The sequence below is a fragment of the Dermacentor silvarum genome, chromosome 4 (assembly GCF_013339745.2).
Source record: "Dermacentor silvarum isolate Dsil-2018 chromosome 4, BIME_Dsil_1.4, whole genome shotgun sequence".
NCBI classification, from domain to species: Eukaryota; Metazoa; Arthropoda; class Arachnida; order Ixodida; family Ixodidae; genus Dermacentor; species Dermacentor silvarum.
The window spans coordinates 189,299,523-189,319,912 of record NC_051157.2 but is presented as its reverse complement, the minus strand read 5'-3'; the positions used below and the strand labels follow the sequence as shown (position 1 = coordinate 189,319,912).

Sequence of the window (20,390 nt, the reverse complement as noted above, 5' to 3'; positions counted from 1 at the left end):
CGCTGAAAATTATAACTCTGTGCGCTGTCAACGGCATTTCTCGGTCGAAACTCTAGGTTCATTTGAAGTGGTACGTATTTAGACGTTCTCGCTTTTTGTTTTGTCAACAATGGCCGTATCACCGTCTATATGGCGACTGCGCATCTGTGCTGAAGGAGCTAAGGAGGGCTAGTTGGTTACGAGTATTATGTATGTATCTGGCTGTGTCCCGCCTAAATTCGCGCCGTAAAACCTCGTTTCATAATACCTCTATATGTGCATGCGAGTACTGACATAGTTCTGGTTGCCTGCGTCAATGTTAGAGAAAGAAATATCTTGGGGAATCATTCCGTGTCGGCCCTTACACAGCTAATCGCCGCGTGATAAGTGGCACTGTACGTTCATTTTCTTTTTGTTCAGGGATGATATCTGCCTTGTTACGGTTTTGGAAGTGGCAGCCATTCCTCTGATGCTTGTGCACAGCTGACTCGGCAAGGGTTGCTGCAAGGCCGTAGTTACATGCGTTCACATTACGCTTGAATTTGAGCAGCCAACGGCTGAACAGCCGGCGATGGCTTTGCTAGGCACCTGCAACCGGGCAAATTTCGAGTGGGACAAAGCCGGACTGCAAGCGCAAGTGGCTCAGTCAGCTAAGGCGCTGCGCTGCTGAGCACGAGCTCGCGAGATCGAATCCCAGCGCGGGGGCCGCATTTCGATGGAGGCGAAATGCGAAAACGCCCGTGTGCTTGCGTTGCAGTGCATGTTAAAGAACCCCATTCGGTCAAAACTAATCCGGAGCCCTCCACTACGGCGTGCCTCATAATCAGAACTGGTTTTGGCACGTAAAACCCCAGAAAGAAGAACGGACTGCAAGCGCATCAATGGAATTCAGCGGCGAAGCGGTGGCGGCGGCTGCGCTGACTCGAACCGGAAGCAGCTAGCCGACGGCGCATCCCACAATCCCTCACTATTCTACGGGTCACCCATTGCCTCGTCCGCCAGCTTACGCCATGTTTTTCCTCCTCCGCCATCAAAGCAACGCACGGAGGCGACGACTTCTTTCTCTTCGTTCTCTCCTTTTGCATTTCGCTTCTATTTCTCCCTCACAGCATCTCCCTCACCACTCCTTGAAGCTTTTTACTTTGTAACACTCTCTCAACGCTTCGGCGCACTTTTTAGGCGCCAAATTTGCAAGGCTGCACATGAACGCTGTGTCCGCTCGCGGCCGCATATAGCGGGCCTAGCCTGCCGCCGCAGATACCGTCACGCATAAGATCACTTGAAAGTCCGTTTATATGCAGTACTTCGTGCTGGAAGGAAAATATACCGCATATGTGCAAGATGTTATACGGGACTTGACTACGAGTGTAGCTGCAGTTGATTCGCCAGAAAGAACCTGAAATAACATTTCTACAGTATGCGTACAAGTAGTACCTTGTGTCATCTGTTGAGTGAGATATTGCTTAGTCTGTTGTCTATTCATACCTTAATTCATCATGTAATTTTATAGCATTATGTTTTAATTCATGGCATTAGGGTTCACTACGCTAAATTGCTTCTCTATACTTGTTCTTTCTTTCTTTTTCGCTGCAATTTCTGCAAGGACGGCATTGGAGACAGGATTGGAGAGCGTCGTCATAATCGGCGTGGTACGCGTCGGGAGCGAAGCTCTGCTGCATCTGTCTTCGGGCAAGTCGCTGGTCGCCATGTTCCAGGTGTTACACGATCGCCAGGAGCTGAATGACCTTGTAGTAGCAGTGCTCAAGGCGTTTCCGGATGTCAGCAGTCACGCGAAAACAGCAGAGATGCTATTCAACATAGATTTTGATGTCTCTGTTATCGTCGACGACGATCAGAGATATCTCGAAGCCAAGGTATCGTTCTCGGAGGTGTTCGAGCACGCCGTCAAGGGCGTCGACGTCCAGGATTGGCTGGAGTACTTCAACGAGATCCTGCCACCTTCGAGGCAGCTCAACAGTTCTTCCGACCTCGTGCTGACAACTGGGTTAGATCAGGTAATTATGGATAGGATCAACGCGCGTTGCACTTTCCAGCAAGGCTGCAGTGCTTAGTGATGTGTTTCACTGCCAGGCCTATGTGTAGCCAGCCGAAATGTGAAGCGTAGAGCTCGGTTTTTGGCATATGAAAACCTGGCTCCCGGTACCAACAAGCTCCGATCCTAGGGGCTGCGGAAGTTGTCATGCGCAACCGGTTCACGAGTGCCATATACTGGGTGCCCCAGCTAACTTTAGCCAAGTTAGGTAAACTATTGCCTTAATTTCTGACGTCGTATAACTAACAACGTGTTGCTGACCCCAGTACGGAGCAAATCGCGCATTTTATCGTTGTGTTTAGTTGTACAGAAACTCGAGGCAGTCTATTTTCCCAGGTCCTAGTATATAGAGAAACGCTACAGAAATTTGAGAATCATCTACTAATGCGTAAGCACTGTGTGGCTCGGCTGTCTCTTCGCTTTTGTTTACTTTTGCTTACTTGCTGTACGGGCTTACTTGCTTTACGTACTTCAACGAAATCCTGCCATCTTCGAGGCAGCTTAACAGCTCTTCCGACCTCGTGTTGACAACTGGGTTAGATCAGTTAATAATGGCTACAATAAGCACCCCTTGCGTTTTCCAGCAAGGCGGCAGCAACACTTAATGATATGTTTCATGGCTAGGTCTTTGTGCAGCTAGTCGAAAGTTGACGCCTATAATTTTTTTGCAAATCCTGGTTCTGGTTTTCGCAAAACATGGCTGCAGGAAATTAACTTCTCCAATCCTTATTGATGCGGACGTTCCCATGCGCAGCTGGCGCACAAGCGTTATATACATGGTGCCCCAGCTAACTTTAGCCAAAGTTCAGATATATTTGCGCGCCCTATATAACTAAAGAGATGGTGTCAGCCACATTATGGAGCAAATTGCACGTGTTTGCATTCTGTGGCCATGTATAGTTAATTAAGAATATATAATTTCAAAATATTTCACAAGCCTTTAGTAATAGGAAAAATACATCCGGTGAAAAAAGCGTTCAGAGAAAAGTTCGATTCAGCAGGATACGTGCTTCCTATTGCGCAATCATGTGATTGCGAAAAAAAAAATAGTAGCCCACCGGGGAAGTTGGCGCTAGCATTGCCGAGGCGTGCAGCACCGTTGTCGGGTTCCTGGAGGGCAAGACGACGCTGACGTTTTGCCTCAACATCGCGCTCCCGCAACTCGAGGTCGGCGGCTCTTCGCTTGCATTTGGCCTCAACATCGCGCTCCCTCAATTTGGGGTCCGCGGCTCTTCGCTGACGTTTCGCCTGGGCTTCGGAAGCCCTCACGCTTGAATCGGCCCCTCGACGACGAGCCCTTCCCCGAGCGCGTTCATTCTGGATGGATTTCCATGAAATTTATTCAAAATTAAACCATTACGTAAGACAATGAATGACTCGTACCCCCTTAAGCAATGGCTCATGCCCCCGTAAACGCGGCCTTCTCTCCCTGCCCCCCCCCCCCCCCCCCTCATTACGACGACAGAGAAGAAGTGAAATTCTACGCTGGAATGATTAGCGCCAACGCAGCCAATTGTGGAAGCAGACGACGGTGACGAACGCGGGAGCAGTGGCACGAGGGCGTGCCGATCACCTGTCCAGTTCTGAGAGCAGCTGCTTTTTTTTTTTTTTTTTTTTTTGTAGCTTTACATCGCCGGCGCAGGCTAGCGTATACAAGCTTAACTCGCTTGAAAAAGATCTTGCATAGCAGGTAGGAACATAAATCCTGTTATTTCACACGTTTCCTATTTAGAGTCACCTAAAAAAATATTGCCTTGTTCTTCTCAAAAAAAAAAAAAAAAAGCCACTTCGAAGAATTTAAATCAATGAAAAAATGTACGCCTGGATTGTCGCTGTTGGCTTCACGTCAGTGTCACGGATGCTCACCGTTGGCGAGAGTTCGAGGCGAGCGACAGGTTTTTCCTGGAAGTTGCAGTTCCTCTTCGATGTTTATTTCTCGGATCAGCATTTAAGCTCTGGTAATTTGTCTTCTGTCAGTTGGTTCATCAACATCATCAACGTCTATCAACATCTGCACACTTCTCTTCTTCTTCACTACAGGTACTCCAAATGCAAAAGATTTTCAACGCTTGCGAGGATTTCCGTAACAGCTTTGCGTCCAGGTGCCGGCTTTCGAACAAGGCCTCCGTGATCCGCTCCAGTACCAGAAATGCCGGCAATCACTGGTCCGCTGCGTAACGACGCCAGGTCGCCGTCGTAGTGTCGTCTATCATGAATATTTCTTACCGCGAAGCCGTGGCATCGTTCAGGCTGGCATTAGTCGTGATCTGGGTCTCGGTGACGATTAGGCCTCGCGCACCAGCTTCACTTTTCGGTGGCTTTACAATACTCTTCGCGGCTCCAAAGAAGATCGCAGACTCGTAAATACCACTCTATTTCCCCTCTGTAGGTAATTTCTAACTAAGTTCATGGCACCAAAATGTAGAAAGAAGGACGAGGTGGCTTCCCCACGGTGACGCCTCCCCCCCCCCCTCTGCCCCCCACTATATCCACCTTTATCCGAACAGGCAGATGATTATGATCCTGACGGCACCACTCGTCTTCTACTCAGTTTTCAACAGAGAACATGGCACGCGTATCTTCTGAAGATCTTCTCTGGCCTGCAATTTTTATGAGTCTGTGCGAGGTGGCGCGAAGAGGAGGTCGCTGCCGCGCCACGGTTTATTTAGGCCGACCACCAATGCTGCCACGGGATCCAGGGAGCGGCTGATGCCGCTGCCGCTCAGGTCGAGCGCCCAAGCGTGTTCTTTTAACGCGATAGCGTGTGGGGATTTTCCCCGTGTCGAGGAAAATCTGGCGTCGGCATTGGCGCCCGCGGCCGAGAAAATCATACCCAACCACGTTTAGGTATGCCACACCATTCTATCATTAATGCTGCTCATACCTTTTCTTGCATTCTTGGCAAACCTATTCCTCGGACTTTTGGGAATGACAATCCACAAACAAATGTAATGAAACAAAACAGCCACAGCGCATGCCTTTTATGTTAAATCTTCTCAGACTAAAATATTAAAAGTGCGAAACAAATACGGAAACCTGAAAATGCTGTAATTCCTTTGGCGCGTTGTGCACAATCTCCGGAATCGGCCCACGCAAGAGGCCGTGTTTCCACCAAGAAGCTCGCCTACGTGCATAGCGTTCGCCGCCAGTGTTTGCCAGTAACCATTACGGTTGCATAAGCTGCAGTCGTCAGGAGCCATGAGTAGCAGTCAGGGATCTTTGAATGCTATCGCGTTCCACTCTTAAAAGCGAAGCTTAAGCGTCCGCCCCATTTTTTAAGGCGACAGCGACAGCGTTAAGGGCCCCGTGTCGCAGAAAATTCGGCGTCGGCAACCGGCATGCAATGCGGGTGGCGGAGAAAATTCCCAACCACCCCGACCGCGCAGGCCCTTCACGTGGTGGAAGGTTTTGGTGAACAAAAATTGAATTTCTCACAATGAAATCCGTCAGGAAAATGGTAAAGTACGACTTTACCATTCGGCGTCGGATTCGCTGTCGGACTCTTTACCAATCGGCGTCGGATTTTAATTTGAATGTACGAGAAAGCCTAATTCTGCTACGAGGAAACTCAAACACAAACCCCTTTCCAGCCTTTCTACCAGACCTACAGCCGCGCGTTGCGATGCGAACGGGTCCCGATAACGCTATCGCGTTCTACTATTACAGGCGAAGCTTAAGCGTCCTCCAATTTTTTTTTATCGTGCTCCCTGCACGTGAGCCATCTTCTTCACCAGCTCTGGAGGCGATAGTCTCCCCACTTCATAGCCCCCCTCCTAGCGTGAAGCGCGTTTGAAGTAGGCTGCAGGCCTATTACATGAGTGGCAACTCGCAGCGTCCGTTAATAAGTCCACGTAAAGTCTGTGTTGCGGCGAAAAGCACAGATATCTATGGTAGTCGTGGCTGAGAGTGTCTAGACACAGGGCGCATTGTCTTCTGCGGTTAGGACGTCACCTTGTGATGTCAACATCTGCGCGGCCAGCGGTGCAACTTGACAAGCAGAGTTGCGGCAAGCAGAGGTCTACGGAAAGTAGATCCTTTCGTCGTTGCTAGTGTCGGGCTCACGCAATCAGAGATAGAGGTACCAGTCAGCGCCGACAGCGTAGGTTGTGAGCGAGGTGCTGCCACAGTGAGGCCGCAATGCGAAATCAAGACCTGCCGCAGGTTCTAGTAGATGCCCGGCCCTGGTAGAAGTCGGAGCTGCGAATGAAAACCGTCTGGCCGCTCGCGACTTGCGTGGAGATAGCGCACGTGTTGTTGTTGAGATAGCCCACTCAAGTTGTTGACCTAGAAGTGATTATCGAGCTGAAGAAACCAAAGAGCAGAGCTGCTCCTGCAAAGCTTCGGTAGGTCATGCATCTGCAGAAGGTGCGAGTACAGAACATTGGAAGGCTCGCCTGCAGCTGCCTGCGGTGAAATCGCGAATGCCGAAAGCATCAGGGTTGCGGTGGTCGCTGAAGGCATCGCGATAGAGCTCGAGGTCGCGGGACCGAATCCCGGTCGCGGCGGCCGCATATCGATGGAGGCGAAATGCAAGAACGCCCGTGTGCTTGCGTTGTAGGCGTTGTAGTGCGCATTAAAGAGCCCCAGGTGGTCCGGAGCCCTCCACTACGGCGTGCCTCATAATCAGAACTGGTTTTGGCACGTAAAACCCCAGAAAGAAGAATGCATCACGAAGGTCGTGCTTGTGGCGTCGCAGCGCCTGCGAGAGTGACATTTGCGCCTAGTGGAACCGGCGGAAGAGCCTCTGAATCGGTGATGACTGAGGTGCCCCGAATGGAAAGCGGAGAGCTTGCGGGAACCCTCAAGGAAGGACAGCGACGGGCCGTAGGGCAGCAGGAAATGCTCGCGTTTGGCCCACTGAATACCTTGGAAAGAGCCGTCGCGCAGCTGCCTTTGAGAAGGAGAGGAGGATCACGGACCGAGTAGTAGTAGTAGTATAACTTTTATTAAAAAAATTACATCCAGGTCCAGTGGGTGGGTGCCTTAGTCCAGGGCCCCACTGGCGTTAGCGGCACGCTGGGCTTGGTCGGGAAGGGCCAACAGGTCCTCCCGCACCGTGCTGGCTAGCCACACCTCCCACTGCCTACTGTTGGAGTTTTGCCCAAAAAGGGGTGATTGCATTTCTTGTGGCCAATTCTGGCACGATCATGTGATATGGTCAAGAGATGGCCGCCCACTGCACCAAGGGCAAAAGGACAAGGGTTGGGGTACCGGGTGGGGTGTATGTGGTGTAGTAGGAGTAGGTGTGGGTATGTACGGGTTTGTAGTCGGCGCTAGTCCCGCATTTGCGCTGAGTCCAAGGATGGGTCTGGAAAGCTATACCGTTGCCTTCCTCGTCTCTGTGCCTCCAAGATATCTTTTATTGTGATCGGAGATTCTATGAGAGTGCGTTCCGTCGCTCGGATGCTATATTCTCGAGCGAGGTGGTCCGCCCTCTCGTTACCCGTCACTCCGGCGTGCGCCGGACACCACGTAATAGCGTGGTGTTCCATGAGATTTCTTCCTAGGATTTTCATTGCGAGTTTGGGCAGGGTACCTGTCATGAAAAGGAGACATACCGACTGCGAGTCGGTTAGTAGTAAAGCAGAACGTGCTCTATTTTCAGCGTCACGTATAGCGAGAGCCACCGCGGTAGCCTCTGCTGTGGCCACTGACTCTGTCCTGACTGTTGCGGAAAAAATGTCACAGTTTCGCCCTAAGGGCGAAGCAATGAATGCGATAGCAACACAGCAATGTCATACGAAGTAAGGTGAGCGGCTCTGGTAGCAATATGAATTGTAGTAAACATGAGCTGATTAAGTAAGCAGGTGTGCTGCGGCGTAAGTAGACCGACATGAAGAGAGACTCGATGACCACGAGAAGGCGCGTGTGAAACGGTGGTGTTGATGAGAAGCGCTTCCCGTGGGCAGCGCGCGTGCGAAGGGACACACCTGTAGCGCTGCACTGCCGATCCGGGCAGCATTACATGTAGTAGCGTGCGTTGGAAAATGTGGCCCGACTATTACTAACTGAATGAACAAGCGTGGTGTGAGCGCGCACAAACAAACATGAATAGATCACACTGAATGACTGCAGACAACGACTGTCAAAACGCTGGCAGCAAGCCCATACGCTGCAGCGGGCGAAGGTACGTGCGGTCTATCGCTGCAACAGAAACTGAGCGGCGAATACACAGTGCATAAAGGTCAGAGCCGTGTGGAGATAAGAGACGGTGCGGACGGGCGACGAGCGCGGTTGTTGGCAGAGTAGAAGGGCGCCCCCCCCCCCCCGCTCCCTCCGGCGCTGGCTTCCCGCTTCCTTGCTTGCGCGTGGGAGAGATAAGAGACGGTGCGGTCGAGCGACGCGCGCGGTTGTTGGCAGAGTAATAGTGCCCCCCCCCCCCGCTCCCTCTGGCGCTGGCTTCCCGCTTCGTTGCTTGCGCGTGGGAGATTGAGTGCGTTCGCTCTCCGTGATAGCGCGCGTCCCCGCACGCTTCCGCTCGGGCATACGGCGCGCGGGGAAGATTTTATCTATACGGAACCTCACGGCGACGGCTACGGCGACGGCGACGCCGACGGCAGAAATCCGGTTGAAGTGTCCATATAATTGCTATCGCAATAATAGTAGTTTGAGCGTTTGTGGCTACCACAGTGAAAGTTTTGCTATCTTGTTTACACGCGTCCGTGTAATAAACCTCCGGATTTCGAACGAAGCTGCGTTTGAGTGCCCTGGCCCGTGCAAGGCGTCGTTGTCTGTGGTATTTCTCGCTCATGTTTTGAGGGATTGGGGACACAGATCATAGCTCGTATGTCCGGTGGGAGGGGTTCTGTTTGGTCGTTACAATGTGCCGGTCTGAGTGGATACCCTAATCGACGGAGAAGTGTTCAGCCTTGCTCCGTGGCATTGAGCCTTTCTCGTTGTGCAATCAGTGTTGCTGCCACGAGTTCCTCAAGAGTGTTGCTAATACCCATTGCCTCAAAAAGGGTCGTGCTAGTGCTGATCGGTAGACCAAGCGCCGCCTTATAAGCTGTGCGTATCAGGGCGTTTATTTTAGTTTCCTCTGAATTTGATACTTTTTGGAAAGGAAGGCCGATGGTTACACGGCTTATGATAAATGCCCGCACGAGCCTTATCGTCTCTTCTTCCTTGAAGCCTTTTCTGTTTCTTGCTACTCTGTTTATCATCCTAGACACACTGTTAACGGTTTTCCGGAGATTTGCGATCGTGTGCCCTACTGCTCCATTTTCCTGTATCCATAGTCCGAGTATACGAGCTTTAGATACCCCCTGTATTGTTTGACCTCCAAGACCAAGCTTTATCGGAAGTCCTTTCGTGTATAAGGCGCTCTTACTCGGATTAGTTCGGACTTCTCCGAGGCGCAACTCATACCAGCTTTTGCCACATGATCCTCTACAATGCTAATTGCCTTCTGGAGGGTTTCCTGACGTTCCCCTAAAGATCCCTTTGCGGTCCAGAGAGTTACGTCGTCCGCGTAAATCGCATGTCGTAAGTTTGGGATCCGTTGTAGTTTCACTGCTAGTCCTTTCATCTCTATACTAAAGAGAAGCGGCGAAAGAATTGAACCTTGCGGCGTTCCTCTTTTGGGGGTCTGTAGAACGCCTGAGCGGGTGGATCCTAGCCCTATCGTGGCTGTGCGTTTGTCTAGAGAGGATTTTATGTATTCATAAGTCCGCTGTACGCAGTGCATGTTCGATAGTTTCGTTAAAATGCTGTCGTGCGAGATGGTATTGAAAGCTTTTTTAATATCTAATGCCACTATGAATCTGTCTGCATTCCCTCTCTCTGGGTTTAATACTTCTTTCAGCAGGAGAAACACGTCTTGTACCGACATATGCTGTCTAAAGCCGAACATAGTTTCCGGGAAAAGGTTGCTGTTTTCTATGTACCTAGTGAGTCTCATCTGTATAACCTTTTCAAAAAGCTTATCCAGACATGAGGTAAGGGATATGGGTCGGAGGTTTTTTATGTCCCTCGGTTTCCCTGGTTTCTGTATTAGATTATCTCTGCATGCCTCCATGCCTGTGGGATTTGACCTCCTTCAGACCATACATGTTTGTTAAAGAGATCTGTTAGTCCTGTCAAAGCATTGAGGCTAAGATTGCGAATCATGGCGTTTGTTATTTTGTCCGGTCCAGGCGCCGTATTTTTATTGAGTTTGCGCTGCCGCGAAAATCTCTGCCACCGATATAGAGGCATCTAGCTCCTCATTGCGCCTTCCTGGATATGTGGGAGTATCATTATATTGCGTGGAAGTTGCTCATATATATATATATATATATATATATATATATATATGTCTTCTAGGGTGTCTAGGAGATGTGTGTCAGCGTCTCGAAATTCGCATTCAAGTAATCGAAAAGCTCGGTTCGTCGCTGTTTTTGTATTTGCAGGATCTATCATGCTTCTCAATATGACCCATGTCCTTTTTGTTTGTAGGGTTCTGTGTAGAGATTCACAGAATTGGTGCCAATTATTGTTTTCTGGTGTTTGTGCATAAGCATTAGCCTCCTGTGTTAGTTGTGCTATGCGTATTTTAAGCTTTCTATTTAATCTTTGTCTTTTCCATCGTCTCGTCAGGCTTCTGCGTGCTTCCCATAAATGTATGAGGCGGCTGTCTACCGCTGCTATATCCGATCTTGTAGCGATCTCCCTCGTTGCTCTTCCGTGTGTGTCGCGTATTTGTTCCACCCAGGTTTCAATATCTTCTGTGAATATGAGCTGCTCTTGTTTATCTCGATATACAGCCCAGTCTGTAATGCAAGCCCTCCCGAGGGAGCGACGGATTTTGGGGGAATTGAGACCTATCGAGATAATGTTATGGTCACTGCCCAAATTTTCCTCCAAATTTGTCCACCGGGTCTCCCCTGGGTGGCTCGAGAAAGCTAGATCTGGGGTTGTATCCGCCGCTACACTATTGCCTAAACGTGTGCTCTCATCCCGGTATTGTGATGAGTTCTAACCCGTATCGATCTGTTGTCTCGACTAGTGATTTTTCCCTTCACTGAGTCTGTTGTAACCCCAGGCGGAGTGTGGTGCATTGAAGACACCAACCACTAGCAGCTTGTCTTTTCGCTCCATGTCTGATATTGCATAAATTATTAGGGTATCTAAGCATGGTGCTCGCTCTCGAGGAGCACTGTATATATTTACGATTACAGTCTTTGCATTATTTCTTTTGCATGACCACACCGTTAGTATTTGATGCTGTGTGTCGTGCTGTGACACATACGTGACGCTGAGGGCCAGGTCTTTTCTCGCAAAGGTGGCGACCCTACGATAATCAGGATTGGAATATGTGTCGTATCCCTTTACTTTTTGTGTGATTTGCCCAATTTCTTGTAGGCATATAATGTCGGGTAGGACTGGCGCTGACTGTATATATTGCCACCTGTAGGTAGTGGGTCGAGGGCAAGAGTGGGTCGAGCCCAAGAGAAGAAAGAAGACCGCGCGCCCCCTTCTCTGCTCGAGCCAGCCCCGATGGTCGCGTCTTCCGAGAGCCAGCTGCTCTACGGGTTATTAAACCTTCAAGTCCACTTCTAGAGGCTCGTGACAAACTGGTGGAGGTGCTGGGTAAGCGTCCTCACGGATGTTGCAGACCCCTCCAAGGATCCGCGCTACGAATCCAGTGCCTGTCGACACTCCCGTGCATCGGGCCAGCCGCAGGATCAGGGGACTGTCCCCAGAAGTCGTCGACGCTACGGTTCCCACCACATCGACCGGTATGACCAGCGCCACCCTTCAAACCGCCCCAACCGGTACGGGAAGCACGATGTCGAACCGTTACACACTTGAGAGCCCACGGATTCCAAAGACGTTTCATGGCACAGTGTTCGAAGACGTCGAAGACTGGATGGTCGAATACGAGCGCGTGGCCTCCGTGAACGAATGGAACAACACGGAAAAACTCAGACACGTCTACTTCTACCTGGAGGATGGCGCGCGTACGTGGTTTCAGAACCGCGACGGGCAACTGCCGTCGTGGCGCGAGTTTTGTCGTCAGCTCCTGGAGACCTACACCAGTTCTGATCGCCACGAAAGAGCGGAACGAGCGATTCAGGCCCGTGTCCAGTTGCCAAACGAAACTGTGACCACGTACGTCGAAGACATGACGCGCCTCTTCCGACGAGCGGATCCAAGAATGACGGAGGAGAAGAAGTTACGTCATCTGATGCGCGGGGTCAAGGAGCAACTCTTCGCTGGCCTCATACGGAGCCCTCCGAAGACGGTCCCGGAGTTCTTGTCCGAGGCCGTAACCATGGAAAAGATGCTTCTGCATCGCTCGAACTTGTATGAGCGGCAAGCGAACAGCATGTCTGCTGCTGACGTTTTCACGGCCATAGGAAGCAACGGCGACTCACTGCGAGAACTCATCCGCTCTGTAGTGCGTGAAGAGTTGCAAAAGGCCGCTGTAACACCGCAACCTACGGTAAGCTCCATAGCGAGCATTATCAAGGACGAACTGCACCAGGCGCTTCGTGATACCTTGCCTCTTGCTAACGCTGCGGCAGTACCTCCTGAATACCCTCGTGCGACCTACGCGGAAGCCCTGAAGCGCCCTGCTTCCTCTCCGCCGCTATTCGTTCGTGCTCCTCCTACGGTGTCAGTTCAGTCGGTGCAGCCGATACCGTACTACGACGCTGGGTACACGCCGCCGCCCGTTGTTCATGCCGCTCCATTTGCCCATCGTACGGAGCAAGCGGTTCACTACGTCGACGATAGACGCCCGCCCCCTCGGAAGTCGGATGTTTGGCGCACACCCGATTCGCGGCCTCTGTGCTTCCACTGCGGTGAAGCTGACCACTTGTACCGCCAGTGCCCATACCGGCGCCTTGGGATTCGCGGCTTTTCCGCATACTCGCCGCCGCCCCGATACGGCCAACGACCCCAGGACATTCAGGAATACCTGTCCCAGCAGCGCTTGCCACCGCCTGCCCGGCGGCAGTCGCGTTCGCCGTCTCCGAGACGATTTTCACCTCCGCCCCAGCGGTATTCTCCCGAGCGGTCGACCAGTCCCCGCCGGGAAAACTAACTGAAGCGATCTTTGGGGGCGAGGTCGCTGACGGTCGAAGCGCTGAAGACCTCCGACGGACGCAGTTACGGAAAGATACCGACCCGACACCACCTGCAACTGAACGAGACGACCGGCTTTCGCTCGATATACCAGTTACTGTTGACGGTTATGCCGTTAGTGCTTTAGTGGACACCGGCGCAGACTACACGATACTAAGCGGCAAAATAGCAACGCAGCTGAAGAAAGTGATCACGCCCTGGCATAACTCGCAGATTCGGACGGCTGGCGGCCACATCGTTACTCCGCTGGGCGCCTGCACGACTAGAGTTGAGATTCAAGGATCTACATTCGTAGCGAGTTGCCTTGTCTTACGCGAATGCTCCCGCGACGTTATCCTTGGGGTTGACTTCCTGCAGGAGTACGGCGCGATTATCAATCTGCAAGAGCGTCGTATCACTTTCTCTGCCGAACGAGCAATCGACGTGCAAGACGGCCGACGGCGCGACGACGTACTTCGTGTTTCTGCTGACAGTGTAACGCTTCCTCCACGTGCCAGTGTCCTCGTCGACGTCAAATGCTGTGGCTTACGCGATGGCGAAGCGGTGGCCGAAAGTAACTTGGAACACCTACTGAAACAAGGTGTTTGTGTGGCTCGCAGTGTTATACAGATTCGTGCTGGTCATTCGCAATTGCTTGTTACCAACTTTAGCTACGAGCACCGACACCTGTTCCGCGGCACTTCGTTAGCGTTTGCAGACGCAATAGCAGACGTTAACAACTGTTTCACGTCAGAAGTAGTGGAGACAGCAGACACGTCTCTGGGCCATCTTGACATCAATTCTGGACTGTCCACCGATAGCCAGACAGCACTGCGCAAGCTCTTGCTTGAATTCAGGACCTGCTTCGCACATTCTTCCAAGGTACGCCAGACTTCCATCACTAAACACAGGATCATCACGTACGACGACGCACGCCCGATACACCAGCAGCCTTACCGCGTGTCGGCAAGAGAACGCCAAGCCATACGTACGCAAGTCCAAGAGATGCTTGACGATGGCGTCATCGAACCTTCCAACAGCCCGTGGTCATCTCCGGTCGTTCTTGTCAAAAAGAAAGACGGAACGCTACGCTTCTGTGTCGACTACCGCAAGCTCAACAACGTGACTAAAAAGGACGTGTACCCGCTGCCGCGTATCGACGACTCGTTAGATCGACTACGGCGCGCCCAGTACTTTTCTTCTCTCGATTTAAAAAGCGGGTACTGGCAAATCGAGGTAGACGAACGCGACCGCGAGAAAACAGCCTTTGTGACTCCAGATGGGCTCTATGAATTTCGAGTGCTTCCTTTTGGCTTGTGTTCAGCCCCAGCTACTTTCCAGCGAATGATGGACACTGTCCTTACTGGACTGAAGTGGCAGGCCTGTCTTGTGTACCTGGATGATGTGGTCATCTTCTCTGAAACGTTCGAGCAGCATCTTCACCGCCTACGGAGTGTGCTAGAAACCATCCGATCGGCAGACCTCACACTTAAGCCCGAAAAGTGCCACTTTGGTTACGAAGAGCTCAAGTTCCTCGGTCATGTAGTAAGCGCCAAAGGGGTCCGACCCGATCCAGACAAGCTTGCCGCTGTGGCCGCGTTTCCAGCTCCTGCCGATAAGAAGGCCATCCGGCGCTTCCTGGGTTTGTGCGCGTACTATCGCCGGTTTATTAAAGGCTTTTCGAAGATAGCGGAACCCCTGACACGCCTTACAAGAGACGATACGCCATTTGTGTGGCATAATGAGCAACAGGCGGCTTTTGCTGAGTTACGACAGCGCCTTCAGTCAGCACCCGTTCTTGCACATTTTGACGATGATGCTGATACTGAGGTGCATACCGACGCCAGTAGCATTGGCCTTGGCGCAGTGCTCGTCCAGCTTCAAGATGGAGTGGAAAGAGTTATAGCGTATGCCAGCCGCTCCCTGTCCCGTGCCGAGGCGAATTATTCGACTACGGAGAAGGAGTGCCTCGCGGTCGTGTGGGCGATCATCAAGTTTCGCCCCTATCTCTATGGTCGTCCCTTCAAAGTAGTGACGGACCACCATGCCCTCTGTTGGTTGGCAAGCATGCGCGACCCTTCAGGACGACTGGCACGGTGGAGCTTGCGGCTACAGGAATTTGACATCACCATCGTTTATAAGTCTGGCCGTAAGCATGAAGACGCTGACACGCTGTCCCGCGCACCCATTGATCCTGCCAGTCAGGAAACAGAGGATGATGACGGCTTCCTGGGCGCCATTAGTTCGTCGGACTTGAGCAGACGGCAGCGTGATGACGGTGAGATTCGACCGATCATCGATCATTTAGAGGGTCGCGACACAACCATACCACGCCATCTGTCCCACTCGCTGACGTCCTTCTGTCTGCGAGATAACGTGCTGTATAAGAAGAATGCTCGTTCGACCAGCCGTGCTTACCTCCTGGTGGTTCCAAGGGACATGCGCGACGACGTCCTCTTCTCTTGCCATGACGAACCGACATCTGGTCATTTAGGCTTCTCACGAACACTCGCTAGAGTAAGCGAAATGTACTATTGGCCCGGGCTTTCGGCAAGCGTCAAACAGTACGTTAAAGGCTGTCGTGAATGCCAGCGCCGCAAGACACCATCCGTTAAACCGGCTGGCTTACTTCAGCCAATTGAAGCACCTCACACGCCTTTCGACCAAGTCGGCATGGACATTCTCGGACCGTTTCCTCTTTCTGCCGACTGCAACTAATGGGTGATCGTCGCGACTGATTATTTAACACGCTATGCTGAGACGCAGGCGATCCCACGAGCCACGGCCTCAGAGGTAGCGCACTTCTTCATGCGCCACATCGTCTTGCGTCACGGTGCTCCCTCCACTGTAATAACTGACAGAGGGACAGCATTCACAGCGCAGCTTATGGACGAGGTTTTTGAATTGAGCAACACCAGGCATCGCAAGACGACCGCGTACCATCCGCAGACCAACGGACTTACCGAGCGACTGAATAAGACGGTCACAGATATGCTCGCAATGTACATAGACGTTCAACACAAAACATGGGATCGGATCTTGCCTTACGTGACCTTCGCGTATAACACCGCCGTGCAAGAGACGACGCGCTTCACGCCCTTTCGCCTTCTCTACGGTCGCGAAGTCCAGACGATGCTGGACGCTATGCTGCCGTGTCAAGACGCTGACCTATTGACAACTGACGCCGAGGAATTTGCAGAGCGTGCTGAGGAAGCCCGGCAGCTCGCGCGGCTGCATATCGGCCAGCAGCAGCAGGCAGACGCACGACGCTACAACATCCGCCACAGGGACGTGTCCTACAACCCCGGGGACCAAGTTTGGGTGTGGACCCCCGTTCGCCGTCGTGGTCTCTGTGAAAAACTGCTAAGCCGGTATTTCGGTCCGTATAAAGTGCTCCGCCGCGTCAGTGACGTAAACTACGAAGTTGTTCCGGACACATCATCGCAGACACGGAGTAGGACACAAAGACAACCGAGCTCAGACATAGTTCATGTTGTGCGCATGAAGCCGTACATTGCGCGTCCTTAACTTTTTTTGTTTTCGTTTTTTTGTTCTCTCATTCCCTTCTTTGTTTCTACTTTTCATTTATCTTTGGGAGATTGCTTCTTCGTTCATTGACTGTGCCGGCGTGACGGCTACTTTTTTTGTGTACTTTCGCTTTGCCTGCCTTCTTCGTCGTTGTCTTCTACGCCTATTTTTTTTAGCATCGAGGCGATGCTTTTGTTCGGAAGGGGCGATATTGCCACCTGTAGGTAGTGGGTCGAGGGCAAGAGTGGGTCGAGCCCAAGAGAAGAAAGAAGACCGCGCGCCCCCTTCTCAACTCGAGCCAGCCCCGACGGTCGCGTCTTCCGAGAGCCAGCTGCTCTACGGGTTATTAAACCTTCAAGTCCACTTCTAGAGGCTCGTGACAATATTGTGCAAGGGCAGCATGTTTGTTACGTAACGTACGGCAATTCCACTGCCATACCTCAAGGTTTTCAGTGTTTCTATTTGTCGTGTTAGCCATGAATGGCTAACACGACAAATCAATCAATCGTCTCTTATCAATTTAGGGCGACGGCTAGGAGCTCCTGGGCTATCATTAACGCGTTTTCGTGTGGTGGGCTATCATTAACGCGTTTTCGTGTGGTAACTTTGATGGAACTTAGCGAGTCGTCTAGGTGTCTCTTAAGAGCATGTAATTCTGCGAACATTATCTGTACTTGATGTGCGATTGTTTCCAGCTGCTTGCCCATGGGCTCTTCTGGTGTTGGTGTGGGTTTAATAACCTGTGTTGTAGACGCTCCTTTTGTTTTGTTTGCGAAGTCGTGTATTGTTTGCTTAAGGCCAGCCATCTCTTTCTTCAATTCTGCCAGACTGGCTTTCAGTGATCTATTTTCTTCTATGAGTTTCTGATCCGCTACCGATTTGTGATTGGTCTGATGTTGTGCAGTGGGAGCTGCAACTTGTGCCCAGCTTACCTTTGGTACCACCATTTGTGGTTGGCCAATGATTTCCCTGGACTGAGGGTGTTGAGGTGTTGTTCTTCAGCTTGGACTTCACTGGCCCCGGCCGGTTTCTTGACGGTGTACTTCCGGAAAATTTTCCTGGTAGAAGGGAATGGATCCTTCCGTTGTACAACCTTGATCTTCTTCCTCCGACTCTAATCACCTGTGTTTACTCTTGAGTCTACGTTCCTTTGATGGCATCCATGCTTGGCGTCCTGAAGACGGTTCTGGTCGGCGAACCTGTTTTAGACGCTTTCTGCAGCTCCGGTCCCTCGTTAGGTGGGCTTCACCACATGAGGAACACTTCGGGTTACATTCATGTCCGTCTGCAGGATCTTCCGTTCCACAAATCCTACACACACACACAGTTCCAGTTGTGGGCACACATCAGTTCTGTGACCCACCTTTTGACATGTTTTGCAGACTTGCACTGTATTTCGATACAGATAGCAGGCCATTTCGCCTCCCTCGTAGTACACATATCTTGGTACTAGGTTTCCGAAAAATACTATGACGGCACTTTTAGGGTCCCCCAGCATTCGTGCGTGAGCGACTTCCACATTTAGCGTGCGCACTGTGATTTTCGATTTAAGGACGTATGATGGCGTATGTGGGGTGAATCCGTGGATTACACCCCGAACTGCTGCGTCCCCCAGAGCTACATACGCTTTCACCGCATGGGGTTTTCCAATTATCTTGAGTGATGTAATCTGGCGCAATGTGTTTGCGACTTCCTTTTTCTGGGGTTGAGACAGTTACAATGTTCGATTCAGGGTTAATACGTAGCAGAAACAGCTCACCTTGGATCTTTTCATCGCAAGCCTCTATAATAGCACGGGCCATCACGGGAGTTGTAATTGCTCGAAGCGGGAGTCCTTGATGCGGTCTCACAATGACCTTGAAATCGTCCTTTGGTAAGGGTGGTAGTTTCTTCCCGTTGCGTCTCGGGCGAAATTTTGGCTTGTCTGCGTTCTTCGGAGAGTCGTTCTTCTGGTGCTCCTGCTCACGTTCTCTCCGTTCCATTTTTCTTTCCCTGACAGACACAACCGTGGTCCATCCCTCTTGGGCGTCTTGAATGCGTTTGTCGGTCGTATTCTCACCGTTGTTGATGGTGGACGGTGCTGGGCTTATCCCTGTTGTGGTGGGCATCGTCTGGTGCGGTCCGATGTCCGCGAAATCTATGCGCTCTTCGGTGTTGGAATCATGGCTGGTCGGAGCTCTCCCCACTGAGCCGCTTTTCGCACAACGCGCAGGAGTTTGAGACGCCATCTACGTCGGCGTCGCGGCGGTGGCGGAGTCGGCTGCCGCCGCTCGCTACTCGTCGGTAGGCTTACACAGGCTCACTTGTGGGGTAGCAATCCCTTGGTTGTATTTCCGTGAAGAATGCTCCAAGGGCCAAAATACTGGCCTCCCTGGCTGCCACTTGACGTCCCGGAACGGATCAGGTGCACTTTTAGTAGGTTCGAAGAACTTGACCACACGAAAAACAGAAATTGCGGAGCGTGATGCGAGTGCGTCCACACTCCTCAACGCCACCCCGCGTGGGGCCCACGGACTGAGTGGAGGTTTGATGTTGCGGCGGGCGCGCTGACGATCTGCACGGGTGGACGCAGGCGATGAGGGACGACAAGGCGCGAAATGACGCGATGGTTGAAATGGAGAGAGGATGTTGTGACTGAGAGCTCGAGGTGGCGCAGTGAGCAAGGATTGCTGCCCGTAGAAGTCGGGGCCGGAGGTTGGCAGCAGGAGTCAGGAACGCAGCTGGAGCTTGGAACTTTGTAGATACGGAAGTGGCTGTCTAGCTGGGTAAACCAGATGTGCGGCATGTCGATGCAGAACTGCAGGACACCCTTCCTCCGCGGCAGGTTTGCCGGACCGCTTGAGGCCACGTCACTCTAGCCTTGGTAGAGTCGGTGCGTTGATGCTGGCAATGCTAGACTCGGTCGTCCGGTGTCACCAATTTGTGGGAGGCGGCGCGAAGATGTAGCCGCCGTGCCACGGTTTATTTAGTCCGACCAGCCATGGTGCCGCGGGATCTCGGGAGCGGCCGATACCGCTCCCGAGATCCCGCTACCGATGCCGCTCAGGTCTCGGCGCCCAAGCGTGTTCTCTGCACGTGAGTCGCTTTCTTCACCGGCTCTGGAGGCGATAGCCGCGCCGCTACAGGCCGTATTCGCGACTGGTATCTTTCGAGCACATTGTCTAGATATGCATGGGGATGGTGTGCTTATCGCTTCAATGAGGTGCTGTGCAGGATGCTATACGTCACGCAAAAGTATCCCTGAAACTTAATGACCGAGAACACGGCCCTTGTTTGCTTTCTGTGTCCCGCAATATGGCGGCTTCAAACTTTACGTGAAACAACGTAAAGAGTGTACGAGACACTTTTTTCATTTTCTAGCTGCGAGATGGCATTCAGCCGCGACGATCTCGCTTTGATGAAGATACCGCCACTACACCACAATCATGAGCGGCTCCGCTTGCACTGTACGCCTTCCTTATCGAATAGTCTATCTCCGTGCTTTCTGTCATGCTGCTGCGATGAGAGTAAAACGCTTTGCGATGGTACATGAGGCTATGGCGAAGGTTAGAAAGACCATCAGTGTAGACATTGGGCTTGTTGGTGCAACATGTTTGCAGATTTTTCTTCTTGTAGCGCAAAAAATGCACGGACGTAGAAGAAGAACGAAGACACACACAGCGCCTGTGTGTGTCTTGGTTCTTCTTCTACGTCCGTGTGTGTGTTTCTTTTTTTTTGTGCTACAAGAAGAAAATGTGCAAACAGGTTAGAAAGAGCTGCGCGATAATAGAAGTGGAGTCCT

General features: G+C 51.8%; 1 protein-coding gene across 1 annotated transcript in view; it reads left to right on the top strand.

The window, feature by feature from the left end:
• Positions 1–1,572: 1,572 nt before the first annotated feature.
• The window catches only part of LOC125945086 (uncharacterized), a 43,842-nt gene continuing 25,024 nt past the window's right edge, over positions 1,573–20,390 (top strand). The window contains exon 1 of the mRNA XM_049666657.1: positions 1,573–1,994. Coding sequence (XP_049522614.1) covers positions 1,686–1,994 — 309 coding nt within the window. The 5' untranslated portion in view covers positions 1,573–1,685. The remainder of the gene's footprint in view (positions 1,995–20,390) is intronic.